Below are 15,218 nucleotides of genomic sequence, written 5' to 3'. Positions count from 1 at the left end.
CACACACACACACACACACACAAGCTCCCATCGACAGACAGATACACACACACAGATACAGACACACACGCACACACACACATGCCCCAATACACACACACACAGAGACAGATGCAGACACACACACACACGCTCCCATACACACATATGCACACACACACACGCTCACACGCAAACAGACACTCGTACACACGTGCACACACACTGGCGAGCACACACACATGCACGCACGCACACGTACACACATACATGCACACACACACACAGTTTGCCCCACAGCACACAGTCCCTGAGTGCCAGGCCAGTGCAGCACTGATGCAGTGTGATGGCAGCATTTAGCGGCCTCCGCCTCGACTCCGCCTCTCCTGCTTCATGACGGGAGACGCCAGGTAGGCGCACCGCTTCCCCCGGGCCTACAGGGGGAGCCCTAACACCGCGCCGCTCTTCCCCGCCAGGTCATCACCTACTTGGGCAGGGTCGACCGCAGAACACTCGCGGCTGCTCGCGGGGACTTCCTGAGGGGACGCTCCTGCGATCATGCTCGTGCGTCGACCATACAGCTGCAAGGTGAAGATCCGAGGGGACGCACCCTGGGTCAGTAACCTCATAGTACTGGTCGAGTCCGAGACAGCACCCTGCAAGTAAGATCGAGGGTGAGAGTCACCCCTGTATCCTGCGTCATCCTTAAATAGTCAAATAGGGTGAAGTTCCTGAACATTCATGCTCTGGTCACAATCAATACTGGGAGTGAAATGGGTGGAGTTAGAACACTGACTCAAATTGAAAATGACATATCTAGTCTTCAAGTTAATGAGCTCAATCAATTTGATTGAAAATGTTCTTTTAACTTGTACTTATTCCTAATGCTGTTCGGATTAATCACTATGTTGATTGAATTGGTTGGTCTCAGAAACCTATTTATATCATGCCTATGTTTTTAATCATGTTTTTAATATGTCACCATGTTCAACAATTGCTATTAAATGTGTAGCTTTTCGCATAGGTGAAATTCCTAGTACTTTTGTTACATAATCCTTCTAGTTCGGTTCATTTTTTTAATCATCCATTTGGTTGGCCCCCCAAAACCCTATTTATTAGTTCATGCTTCCTGTATGTATTTTATCCTGTGTGTTATTTTTATGTCACCATGTTAAAAATTGCATGGGGGAAATGACGAAGGCTTATGTCACCAAATGGTGGACAAAAATAACACTGAGGGAACGTTTTCCTGTGTACACAATCTACAGATTCAATATTTCTGTTCTGAAAAACGCTTTCGCCGCGTTAGACACGTCTATAAAATATGTACTATTTCAGTTACGTGTGTGTATGTGTACGTGTGTGTGAGAGGGAGGGAGAGAGAGAGAGAGAGAGTGTAGGTGTTTTAAATGATTTAACTGAAGTACTTGGGACCTCCACTTTCTCCGTCATAGTCGTGAGAATTCCATTATTTCTCGGCTCGTGCAGTTTGGTGCCACGGAGGAAGAGACGCCATAGATTTTCGTTTCCCCCCGAGGACAAACGGCTTCGGCTTGGAAAAAGCCATCCGACATTTTATCTCAGGTGTTTGGTTTTTTTTTTTTCCCTTCTCTTTTCAAAGGGAAGCGCAAAAGAATCCCCCGCATCCGTTGAGAAAACCCGGACAGTAAATCGTAGAGTGCTGACGGAAGGCAGGCGGGAAATGAAGGAGTGCACGGAGACGTCGAATACTGCAGCGAATAGGCCAGCGGCGGTTTGAAAGGCACGCGCTAGCTAGCATAGTCGTCAGTTTGGGAGAACTGAACTACCCCTTTGTCTCTCTCTCTCTTTCGATTTCTCTCTCTCTCTCTCTCTTTCTCTCTCTCTCTCTCTTTCTCTTTCTCCATCTCTCTCTCTCTCTCTCTCTCTTTCTCTCTCTCCCTCCGTCGCTTTCTGTCCTGCATGAAGACGTTTCGGCAGACCCGTGCATATATTTGTACAAATTGCCCACAGCTCCACGGCGACAATTTCGATTCTCGGAGATGAGCATTAGCATTTGTCTTGTTCAACACAAAGATAATGACCTGGCAGAGGAGCCGAAAGGCTGCTGTGTGAAGCGGCGTAAGTGTTTCTGACAGAGGTACGAGGTGTAAGAGCTCCCTCGATTCCTCAGTCCAGTAATTGTTCTTTTTTACCGAGCACGAGGGCAGGATTTTCACCGTTCAGCAGAAAAACGGGTGAGAGGGAAAAGCAGATGTCCAGTAGGTCTGTGTGTGTGTGTGTGTATGTGTGTGCATCTATGTGTTGTGTGTGTGTGTGTGTGTGTGTGTGTGCATAAGGAGATGGAGAAGCCCTCAGTGTTACACCGTTATGGGTACTTTGGGGTGCAGTGTAATGGAAAAAGTTAATCGAACAAGTCCCTGGGACTGCAGGAGTGTGTGGGGGATGTACTTTTGGGGGTGAGGGGGTGGGGGGGGGCACAGCTCAGGTGGATCGCACTGTGTGGTGTTCTTCTGTGTGCTGGCCTTATTCATTCTTATTCCTTTTCATTGTTTGTGTTTTTGTTGTGCGCGTTCACTGAATTACTATCGACTTAATTCATGTTCAGTATTTTATCCGGCTGTGATGAAGAGCTAGTGAACAAAATGTTAGCACTTGTTCACTGTTGAACTTGTGAATGTGAATCACAAATGTGCTATGATAATGTGATTGTGCATTGTTCTTATTAAATAAATGCTACAGACCAGTGATCCTCAGTCCTGGTCCTGGAGAGCCACAGAGTCTGCTGCTTTTTGTTTTGGCCTTAAGATCAGCAGCTAATTCAGACCCAGGAAACCAGGTGACCTGAGTCAGAGTGCAATCAACTCCTTTAATGGATCAATTGCTGCACAACTCAAGTCCTAAGTAACAGCAAAAGCCAGCAGACCTGGCAGCTCTCCAGGCCCAGATGGAGATGAACGGATGACTATACAGATGAATAAACGGATGGATAAACAAACGGATGTGTTTCTGCAGTCAAGCCCTCCAAGCCCCGGTGCTGGATGGAGGGGCGTCTGCTGGAGGGCAGCGACGTGAAGCTGAGCTGCCGGTCGGCCGACGGGTCCGATCCCATCCAGTACAAGTGGGAGCGAGTCCTGGACAAGGGCCGGACCATGGGGAGGCTGCCGCCCCTGGCCCTCATCGGTGAGAGACCTTCATCATCCTTTATCATGCTTTCTTCATCGTTAAGTTACAGGCATTTAGCAGAAGCTCTTAGCCAGAGCAACACACATTTTCCATAGCATTTATATTGCATCCATTTGTACAGCTGGAGCAATGCAGGTTAAGTACCTTGCTCAAGGGTACAACAGCAGTGTCCTACCTGGGAATCGAACCTATGACCTTTAGTCTACAATGACTACACTGTCGCCCATCATCATCCTTCATCATCACTATCAGCACAGCGTACAGGTTACCCAAGGGATGGGGTCACTTCTGTTTGAATCAGGATTGGGGTCAGTTCTATTTTGATTTGTTTGATTCAGGAAGTGAATCGTAATTCAGTTGATGAATCGAGAAATTCCCATGATGTTCTCTGGGATTGTTCTAGGGATTTATAAAATTTCAGTAATTCCCTGAACTAAGCTGAATTTAAATGGAACTCCGTAACTGGAAAATCTGCGCATTTTATGACACTTCAGCAAGTTTAAAATGCATCATCAATGCCCGCAGTTCAATTGCATTAGAGCTCAAACTGCATCAATCACACGGTCTGCTCTTTCCCCTGCTGAACACAGCCACGTTTACCCTTGGAGTGCACTCCTGAATTTCAAACAGGACAATATACTTTTCACTCATTTCTAAAAATGAGTAAATCTACTAGTAGTATAAACGTGTACATTTTAATTATAAGTCAAATGTCTAAGCGCTAATAGAAACTGATTGCTTGAGTCTTCACTAGGATAACAGTGAGGAGATCTGCTTCTACACATTTTAGTTGAAGCACTGTTGTCTGGCACATTTCAATTAGCAAAGGACTCTGGGATTGCTTTATAATTCAGGGACAGTAGGGGCTCTGCTAGGGTAAAGGGGTTGGTTCATGTTGTATGTAAAGTACAAACACAATGAAAGCTACAAGCACTAGTAATCCAGAGCCTACAGTAGTGTTCGTAGTCTCAACAAAACACAAAATATTTGTCAAAATATTCCATCGCCAGGTTCATAATGTCATTTTGTTCAGCCAATCATAACGTCTTATTTTGATGTGTGTTTCCACCCTGGCTTATACAGCATTATCAGCTTGAGAGATCGTCCCACTTGAGCTTAGCGTCAGGAGCGGAGCAGTCACGGCTAAAGCTAAAGAATTAACGGCCTCTGAGAAACAGCACTTGTGCGGGCCCCGTTTCATTGGGCAGTAAAACAAACCAGCACTCCTCCTCATTAATCACACTTATCCGCGCACTGTAGAAAAAATATATAATAACAGGTGCGTGTCAGCACCGGAGAGAAAACGACACTTAAAGCCATACGGTACTCTTTTGATGCTAACGCTAACTTAGCACGTGTATAGCGGGAGCCAGTCTGTCCCTTAACTGTCAGCTGTGATGGTCTGTGTATCAGAGGCCAGGGAGGCCGCTTGTCGCTGCTTCTTCTTGGCACACCAGGCTCGTCGTGTGACACGTCACACGTCGAAAACTGGCTGCCGACATCCTGTTCATGTTAATAATCGTGAGTACTTACCCACCAGCAGCTTACTCACTTGAGCCAGTGCCCTTGTCCCGCTCATCTTGTCTTCGGCCTGCCGGTGGCGACTGTTGCCGACTGAGGTGCAGCAGTGCTGTGTTCTCGGCAGCATTGTAGCATAGCGGTTAGCCAACTGGGTTTATGGTGCAGAGATTGCAAGTCTGAGTCCTTGAGGGGGCATTTCCATTGCACCCTTGAGTGAAGTACTTATAATGCATAAATGAAAAAGCAAACTGTGTAAGTTTCCCTTGATAATAGGGTATGCTTCATACCTAAGTATACTGGCAAACGTTTTTCTTTCTTTTTTCTTTTACTTTGTTGCTAGTTGTTGCTTCTGCTGGCGGTGATAGCAGCAGCATTTATCATACTGAAAAGAGCTTTGAACTCTTCACACAGACGGTACAGATGAGTTTTCCCAAAAATGTGACGCATGTTGTCACGTCTAATTTACGTTGTTGTTGTCCTCTGCCAGATCTGAAGAACCCCGAGATCGTCACCCTGAGAAACCTGAGTCACGACAGCACGGGCGTGTACAAGTGCACGGCCAGCAACGACGTGGGCGAGGAGAGCTGCATCATCGAGGTCACCATGCACTGTGAGCGCCCTCCTCCCGCCCTCGCGCCGCCACCGCGATTTTCATCACCCCGCGACGAGGCTACGCGCGCGCCTACTGCCGCCCGGCGCATTTACCGCCATTTTTTTTTTTTTACATGCGTCGGTGATGCAGACATAACGGATTCTCAGCCCCTTTATTTAGATGGTTAAAACCGTGGAGGGAGCTCTCCGCAGACGCTGTAGCCTCGCTGACAATTCGCCGACCGGGGTACGCGCTTCAGTTCGGGCGGTGATTGATTTGACAGGGGGGCGTTTGTTTCACTTTTCTTTTTTAAAGGGAAAACGGGATTGGCTACATCCAGCGCAATATTACCGGTCTTTGTTTTTTATTTATTTTTATTTATTTATTTATTTTTTTCAACAGCGGACCTCTGTTGCCCTGCTGCAGTCAGTCGCGAAATCAAATTGGAATATATTGCATTTTGAAACATAATGGTAAATAAGAAAAAGAACTGAATGAAGGATAAATAAGGGGGGGGGGGGCACAGTGGGATTTAAGCCAGCGTACAGACTGCAGAATGATTTACTGCACCTCTCCCAGCTTTTTTCCCATGATGCAGAGAGGTATGGCTGAAGGGGGTCGTAGAGAAGCAGAGGTGGATTTATGTTATGGCGTATGAGGGACACGTGCATGTTGTCTGCATCTGTGTGTGCTTGTGTGTATATGTGCATGCGTTGGATGGGAGTGTGTGTGTGCTTGTGTGGTTTTGTTTCTCTTTGCAGTGTGTGTGTGTGTGTGTGTGAGTGCGTGCTTATGTGTTTCTGTTTGGACTGTGTGTGTGTGCGATTGTGTGTTTGTGTTTGGAGTGTGATTGCGTGTGTGTGCTTGCGTGTGTATGGGGGAGCATGCGTGTGTGTACACACGTGTATGTTAATGTGTTCACCCCCTTCCACGCAGATGTCCGGGGAGTGGGCGTGGTGGCGGGTGCGGTGGTGGGCGTGTCCTTTGGGGTCCTCCTCATCATCCTCATCGTGTGGCTCGTTCTCCGCAAGAAGGAGAAGAAAAAGTATGAGGAAGAAGAAACACCCAATGAAATCAGGTGAGCTTTCCACTGTCCAGCATCTGCCCTATTAGCCAATCAGCACCCACCACCAACAGACTCCGCCCACCACAGCTCCCAGCATACCTCACTACCAGTGTGGGTGGAGCCTGCTTCAGCTGCTCCTATATACCAAATTTTTAATTGCAGATGCTGATAACAAAAGCAATTTATTACAGTGTCAACAAATTTATTTACTTTGCTGAAGATTAGCAGTAGTGAAACTGCTTTTTAGAGGGTGTCAAAATGAATAATGTACCTTTTGTAGGGATGATGGATCATCAGTTATGCAGATTTTTGGTTGGGGGGGGAAGGTTGTTGTGGGGAGGGCTACAGAAAAAAATAGCGTTGTTTTCCTCTCATTTATAGAAGCTTCATGGAAGTATATATTTGCTGAGACTTACGTCCTCTTTTTACAATATTAACAAAAGGCAACTGTGTGTTGTGTTAAATAATGGCGACCGATGATGTCATGGTGGATTATGACATCACTCTCGTTACCCGGCACTCAAACCGTGGGAGGAGCTTGGGACGTGCTTCCTCCTAACGACGGCCTCCAGGGAGAATGGGATCATTCCAGAACCCCCTTAATCAGTGTGCGCTTATTTTAATCACCCGTCAGTTAGCTGACCCCAGGGCAGCTGCATGGTTCGTCCTCATCAAGACGCCGTTCCAGCGTCCGGACGCTGCCCCCTGCGGGCTGGTTTCCATCCAAACCGGGGAGGGAGGGCGTGCTCGTCACGTGCGCTCTACCCCGAATTGACTTGGATGGAGGGGGTTGCCAGCTTGCAGCCACGAGATCGGCCGAGAACAGCGGTACCCAGCCCTGTTCCTGGAGATCTACCATCCTGTAGGTTTTCATTTCAACCCTAATTTGGCACACCTGACTTCACTTATTAGCAGCTGAAAGAGATCTCTAGCTGTTGAATGAGGTGTGCTTTGTTAGGGTTTGAAAGAAAACCTACAGGATGGCAGATCTCCAGGAACGGGGTTGGTTACCAATTTAAATTAGGAGGGGAACAAACTGATTTACAAAGTACAACTCATCACGCATGTTATGTATGGTGGGACCACTGTCGTACGGTTCAAACTACGGTTACTACCCCTGCTACCCTTGTTTTACAGTGTTTACTGATTATTCATCTGCGTTGGTGTCTAAGTGGATTGCTGTACACAATATTTACAAATGTTTTTTCCTGCCAACAATGCATCTTGGATTGGAATTTGAAGTCGGCTGCTCTCTCTCTCTTTCCCTCTCCTTCTATCTCTCCCTCCCTCTCGCTCTCTCTCTCCTTCCTTTCCTCCCCCCTTCTCTCTCTCTCTCTCTCTCCCTCGCTCCCTCTCTCCTTCCCTCCCTTCCTCTGGCTCTCCTTCCCTACCTTCCTCCATCTCTCCCTCCCTCCCTTCCTCCGTCTCTCCCTCCTTCCCTCCCTCCCTCAGAGAGGATGCCGAGGCCCCCAAGGCCAAGCTGGTGAAGCCCAACTCGCTCTCCTCGTCCCGTTCTGGCAGCTCCCGCTCGGGCACCTCCTCCACCCAGTCCATGGTGCACAACACCGCCCCCCGGGGGCCCCGCCCTCGCCCTCCGCCCGCCGCCGTGCTCAAAGAGAACGGCCAGCCCCCCAGCTTCCCCCCGACCCCCCCGGCCTACACGCAGGTGGCGCCCAAGACCCCCGAGCCGGGCACCCCCAAACTCAGCCCCGGGAACCTGACCAGGATGGGGGCCACGCCCGTGATGATCCCCGCCCAGACCAAGGCCTTCCAGACTGTGTAGAGCCCCACCCCCCACCCCCCCCCCCCCAGAATGACCCTAAAAGGAGGAGGACTGGTGTGGTAAAAAAAAAAAAAAACTAAAAGAGAATAAAATCACCATATCCCTGATCCCATAGAAACAGCCTCTTTACAAAAAATACAAATAATAAAAAAACTAAAACTGCAACATCAAATAATAACGGATATGAATAAAGGAATCAATAGCAAAACAAGAAGTTAAATGAATGCTTATTAAAAAGGGAAATAAGAAGTGCTTGCCCCTTCTGAATATAAAAAGAAAAAAAAAACAGTTAAGTTACAGCATCTCTCTCAGTCTCTTTATGATTTTTATACTTTTTTTATTTTAAACTGAAGACTCGGAAGGTCGTGGGTGGCAGTGAGGAGGACACTGAGTTTTATCTCCTTTTGCAATGAAAAGAGCGCGGGTTAGCGTGGGTTAGCATGGTTTAGCGTGCGCTGCAACTGTTTCCAGGTTCCGAGAGGAGATTAGCAAACGAAGAGCCAAAGGCAGTTCCGCTGCCCCTAGGCGATTGGTTGCTGACACCGCGCCACGACCGTGTTCTCATTTACCAGGCCAAACCAGATGAACATCGGAATAAAACGAAAGAAAGAAAAAACATAGCACTGCTTCCTTCTAAGCACCTGTTTCTCTCGAGGTCAGGCTCTCTTGCAAGGTTTCACCCATCCACCAATCGGAAGCCCCCTTCAGGCCCCACCAGCATTCCTTTCCCAGAACTCCAGCCAATGACAGAAGGCAAGAGCTGCATGTGGAAATCCTGAGGACACGGTCTCACCGTTTCCTAGCCAACCTGCAGATGAAGACCACGTACTGTCGAGGCTGGAGGTTTCCTCTCCGTATCGCTGCAGTTTGAGGATGAGTCATGTGACTTCGTAAGAACCACGGTGATCTGTTCAGTAGACATTTTACTTGCTAGTCTAAAATGGGAAAGTATGGAGAGGAACCGATGACCCGGTAGCAATGGACTTCTGTCCTTGTGCTGTTTCCTGTTTTGTTTACAACTTCAAAAATATGTGGAGCTGTTTGGTACATCCCCTTAAAAATATATTAAATTAAATATATTTGATTAATCATACTCATTGTCTTCCTGCCTCTCGCCCAATGCACGCTGGGATAGGCTCCAGCACCCCCCGCGACCCTGCTCAGGATAAGCAGATATAGATAATGGATGGATGGATAGATATTCATCGTCTATTTAAATCGATTTGTGTGGTGCTATTAGACCATTATTTTTTACATTCATTTGGAATCAAACTGGTTAAAAGAAGAAGGATTATGAGTTACTCTATTTGCCACTGTTATGTTTTATTCATTTAATCAATGACACCTGTTTAAATGTATCCACTGCAATGCAGTCCAGTTTAGGGAAATGGAAGTTGTTCGGGTTTAGCTGTCTGTTGTTGTCCAGTGGGATAATGAAAAAACTGAAGTAAAAGAGCTAACACATGCTGTTGTATAAAAAATGGATATGCTTAACTGAAATGTGAAAATGCTCAAGTAAAAAAAGAAACAACATTTTAAATATTCCCTCAAATGATTGCTCATTATATCTATATTTTTAATGAATGAAAAAAAAAGCATTTTATTTGGCTGCTCATCTTTTAGTTGATTAAATATAACTGCCACTACTGTAAAATCTGAGTTAACAGTAGTACACCAAATCAAACAGCAGGCAACACTGCAAATAGTATTTATTTTAAAAAATATTTTTTGTGCTGCTAGGCTAGTTAGCCACCAAGATATTGAGACTACAGAAATAACCAAAAAATTAAACTAAATGTTAAACTAGCTGTATAAACCACACTCGCCAACAAACAAGGGACATATATTTGCTTGGCTAAGTATTACTGAAATGGGTGATACCACGACTAAATGCCTTATAGATTTCCGGGGGAAAGCCTTGTTTTGAGAACAAACTGCTTATATGAGGAAAACAATGGTGCATCACTTTTACCAAACTGTAGTAGTTTTCAGTGCCAGAACAACATTGTTGGCTAGGTTGATGCCTTTGAAACAATTCATTTCTGATTAACAGGCCTACTAGTTGATAAGATTTATTTGTGACATTTCAAATGTGAATTTAACATGGAAACAGACAGGACAGTGCAAGTGTTTTTTTTTTTTTTTTTTTTTGGGGGGGGGGGGTTCATTAAAGTATGTGTGTCACATAGAGTAGTAATGCTGTAAACTCTCAGAGAAAAAGAAAAACAAAATGGTTCTTTGGTTTGTCTTCATAAGGGAAACATCTTTATTTCTAATGGAATCCTCTGTGGTAGAAGTGAAAAGAGTGAAAGGTCCCGGACTGAACCATTTTGCCCGACAAAGAAACTAGATTGGGACCCTCTATGGAGACACAGAGGACCCTTTTGGAACCCTTTCTTCTGAAAGTGTGCAGTGTGGTATCATAATGGGGGTTTTAGCAAAACCATACTATCTGAGTTCATCTGTATCTAAGGTCTATCCAGATCTACCAATGCCAGACTACAGCACTGGACAAGCGTCACCTATCATTTTGAGGTTGGATCATTATATGCTAATGCATTTATCTTTTATGTAATGTTTATGGAAAATTAAAATACATGGAACATACCTATAACGTCACATTGTCGCTGAACTTGCAATGGGAATTTGAAGGTTATTTAAAAGGAACAACTGCTTTTGAGTGTTGGTCAAAATGTGAGGTTGAATCTTATGCTCTTCGTTACAAATGAGGTTCTGCATATTGACCTTTTCTATTTACCGTGTCTATATTTTATTTCAATAGCATAACATTGTATGGAACTGCAGTGTTCTGAATAATTTTGCATTAAGAAAATGTGATGATGTGATGTGTTCGCGTTCCGAATTGCTGGCAAGCCAAAAGTTTTCACCTATTCATAATGTAACTAGGCTACTGCGCGTACTGTTACGGCATTAACTTAAACTCTCAATTAGTCAGATCGCTGAGAAGGTGGAAATTGGAAGAACACGCGCGCTCTCTTCGAACTCAACAGCAACACATTTCATCTAGTCGTCGCATAGTGTTGACTCAGCACCTGCCGCAGAAACGCTTTCCGCGCAACTCATTCGTTTTCCATTTCTCCGCAGTGCACAGTAGATTGGAAGGTGAAACAAGGATAGGAGGGTCTGTTTTGTGCACTTTTCACAACATCCGTCTCGAGGCATTTTATTTCTCTGTCCTTAAAACGGGGAAATACGCATCAAGTTACATAGCTGAGGAAGGTGGGAGGTGACCTTTCAGGAGTTTTAGCGTGGAGCAAAGAAAATATACTTTCATATATACAAATATTGTAGCCATTTTATACTGGGCATAAGCGTACATGTGGGCTGCACTTTAAATTAAGAAACTGAAGTAGCAGGCTGGGTTTGGAGACAGGGCGCAAGAGAGACGCAGAAAGAATCGCGAATAATGTTGACTTCAGAAGGGTATCACGCAACTGGCTGCCTAAAAAAGGCCCGTTTCAGTTAAGTAATTCGCCTGATTTTCGAGCTTTGTGCTACACGTTCCGATCCTATTTGCTACTGGTTCAAGGGCAGTCGGCAAATGTCATGTATATGCTTTTTGCATATCCCCCACCACGCACGCACGCACGCTCAAAAGAGTCAGCCCTGTTATTATTATTTTATTTATTTATTTTTGTTCCCTCTGAGAAGAAAAGTGATGGATGAAATGTCAGGGAATATTAAGCGTGAGTGATGGCGCTGCACCCCCCGAAGGAGAGCACACTGTGACGGTGTATAACCTTCCGCGCAGTATGGATCGTGGACCATTCCATGATCAGGACTAGGGAGAGAGAACGGGGTGTGAGAACCGTTCTAGAGTAGTAGCCTCGACCTTTATGGTTCATTCTGCGAGAAGTTGAGAGCAGATGGTGAGGAATCCTTCAGATGTAAGCCTCGAGCCTCCTCTAGACTGTAGCTGTCAATTGTTTTTATTTTTATTTTATTTTTATTTAGGATATCTTATGTAAGTCAGGCACGATTCAACAAAATTCCACTCTGAATGTTCTGGACAACATCTCTGATTGTAAGATACAGAAGCATATGTAATCTCATACGAATGTCCATTAGAAATTAAAAACTGAATTGATGAATTCATATTCACAAATATATTTATGTTTCCGACACATATTTCTGAAGTAGCACAGCAGTAGGAAGTACAGCTCAGAGTGTGGATAATATGAATACTCTTAATTTAGTGTGTGGATAATATTAATAAACTTAATTTATGAATATTAAAAGCCTCTGTGGGGAGGGTAGAGACTGCATAATACAGTTACCTGTGTAGAGAAATAAACATATATACATTATGTATATAATAATTTTATATATGATATAGAAATTCAGTTCAATCCTAAGGTTGTAAATATGTTCTTTGGAAAGGTTTCAGTTTTCACATTTTCTTTCTGGTTATGTTCTTTTGGCTTATTTTAAAATCCAAACACTCCAGAATTTGTATGCTTTTTTTTCTTTTTTAAAATTTTTTGGTCTTCAGTTTAAATTTACGTCATTCGACAATGGATAATAAAGAGAACTCCGAACCAGATTTCAAAAATGTTCATCCTGTTACATTTTATTTCATTTTTCGTAATTGCTATGACTTTTCTGGCTTGACTTTTGTAAGCACACACAGCATGTTTGTCTGAGGAAGCTTTGCCATGTAAAACATGCCCTCCAGATGTAAAACTGTATATTTGTATGATTTCTCAATTATAACCGTTTGATGAGTAATAAAATAATCACTGATGAGTCATTTAACAGGGTAAGTCATTTGGCTCCAGTTAAGTAGACTCAAACAGCAATGTTGAAGAGTATTTTTTTTTTATGTTGCTATTCTTTCTTTTTAATGTGGTTGTTGCCGGGTTGCTGGTTTTGTGGTGCACAGTACTGCATGCTCAGAAATAAGGTTGATGCAGCTCCAAAATGTTCTTTACTGTATATATTTTACATTCAAAATAGTTACATCCTACACAGCAACAGGCAACAGGCTTTACATTCAAATTGGTTACATCCACACAGCATCGAGCAATTAACAAACCTTAACAAACATTACCAAACATACTGTGACACAGGCATTCACATGTAGATACATATACAAAACATACAGTTACCTACAGGCAGTTGCAGATGAACAAAATGGAGGGTCATAGGCAGGTACAGACAGGAAGAGAAATTACAGGTAGTTACAATGGCAGACAATTATACATCTCCGGGGAGACAATTACACAATTTAGGAAGATCTGATTCCGCGGTGACAATGACTCTCCTGGACAAGGGTGCAGACACAGCCACTGTGGAAATATACAGCATACTAGATTACGTCTACAAAAGTTTTCTGATGTGAATGGCTGACTTCAGCTCCAAGAATTACCACCCGATTTACAGTCTAAAAGGTTTTTTTTGTTGTGGATTGTGGGAAAAAGCGTTACCACTGGATGAGAGCACTAATATTTCTATATATAACTCTTACTTTTGCATTTCTACTGTGTGCTGTCTGCCTGTCTTACTGATCTCCTGGTTTAGCTGTCAGTGACACTTTACAGTGATTCCTTCAATGCCACTGCAGCCTTTTCAGAATTCTACTCAGACATCTCTCTCTGTCTTTCCGTCTTTCTCTCTCTCTCTCCTTTAAAAAGAAAAATCTAAAATCTGTAACACTGGCTTCAACCTGTAGGATACATGCCCCGTGTCAGCAAAGACATCACCCAATTTCATCTCCACTGTAAAAACTGGCACCAAAACAATTTGATTTGTATTACCACTTAGCTCTTAGGCTGCGGCTGAGATTTTGGACACTTTAATGCTCCTTCCCTTTCTGCTATACTTGATCCACGAGATATTCAAAACCCCCTTTGGCAACTGAACTCTATGATTAAAGTTACCCAAAAGGTTATTCAGTCACGTGAAACAAAGCGCTGGCTGCCTGAAATGGGGAATTACATTTTCTGTGTAAGCCTGCCCTCTAGTGGCTACATGTAAATCTTACAGTGGCAAACAACCAGGAAGCTTACGTCGGAAAATATTTGAATAAACGTCGATAATATATATTTTTTTAATTCACAGTAGGTCTAGACCGCAGATTTGGTAAAACAGTACAACTACGCTGTTGACAAGAGGAATTTTGATAGTAAGTTCTCAAATAGTGGAAAGTAATTTGAAGATCAGGAACACTGAGTGACTTTTTTTACACACACGTTTACTTAAAATAATACAGAACATTGTATTTAAGAAGTGCTATATGTAATAGCAAAATAATACTGGATGCAACACCAAAAAAACAAGAATAATTTTTGTGTTCTCCTGGGTACAAAAGGGTTAACTTTTGTAGGTCTATGTACAATGTATATACATTACAGGATTTACAGCATTGAAGCCAAAGCTTTGAGTGCCATGGTGCTCTTCCACTGCAATAGTTCAACCAATCACCAACGACATATCACAACGTGAGCTGAAATTAATTTCACACCTGAAGCTCCCTCTAAAGGAGAAGAGCAGTATCGCAGTACATTTAACACCCTCTGACTTCTGGATTTCTTCCTAGCACAGGGCTTGGACCGACTGTGGATATTCATTATTGTTGCCGGCGTAGATATGTGTAATGTAAATATATTTAACGATGCACTATAGGTTGCCTCAGTCGGTTTCAATTCATTAAGCCTGTTTTGTTCACCATTTTTAATGGGAGCAGTCAGTATATTTGCTTACAAATGGAAGAATGGTAGCATTCGACATCCGTAGTTTTCCAGACTTCTTGACTCACCCCCTGGCTGATTCACTGCAGGCTGACTAAGCTCTACCGCAGTAACAACACTTTACAAATTAGACGTACTGTAGGAGGGAAGGCCAGTAGGGACATCACAGCCAAAAAGAACAGTGACTGTGCAAATCTTTTTTTTTTTCAGTTAACAACTGAAAAAAGCACTTAGTTCATTCACTTTTTACGATTAACAGATTCATGCTGACAATGTGGCACTGTCTGGAAGCATTACCACCACAATTATTTATATACAGCTTTCTTTTGACAACCAAGCTTTATCTTTTTTTATCTACGTTTTAATTTCAATGGCAATATATGCATATCGTATACTATAACA

At 43.7% G+C, this 15,218-nt stretch overlaps 1 protein-coding gene across 1 annotated transcript in view; it reads left to right on the top strand.

Annotated features, from left to right (window-relative positions):
- Nucleotides 1-9,199, top strand: part of LOC135264312 (CXADR-like membrane protein) — a 61,503-nt gene extending 52,304 nt beyond the window's left edge. The window contains exons 4-9 of the mRNA XM_064353177.1: nucleotides 456-471; nucleotides 521-618; nucleotides 2,976-3,141; nucleotides 5,153-5,275; nucleotides 6,194-6,335; nucleotides 7,776-9,199. Coding sequence (XP_064209247.1) covers nucleotides 456-471; nucleotides 521-618; nucleotides 2,976-3,141; nucleotides 5,153-5,275; nucleotides 6,194-6,335; nucleotides 7,776-8,106 — 876 coding nt within the window. The 3' untranslated portion in view covers nucleotides 8,107-9,199. The remainder of the gene's footprint in view (nucleotides 1-455; nucleotides 472-520; nucleotides 619-2,975; nucleotides 3,142-5,152; nucleotides 5,276-6,193; nucleotides 6,336-7,775) is intronic.
- The last annotated feature ends 6,019 nt before the right edge of the window (nucleotides 9,200-15,218 follow it).

This window comes from Anguilla rostrata, chromosome 9 (assembly GCF_018555375.3).
Source record: "Anguilla rostrata isolate EN2019 chromosome 9, ASM1855537v3, whole genome shotgun sequence".
NCBI lineage: Eukaryota > Metazoa > Chordata > Actinopteri > Anguilliformes > Anguillidae > Anguilla > Anguilla rostrata.
Note: the sequence above shows the minus strand (reverse complement) of the source record. Positions and strands in the feature narration are given on the sequence as shown.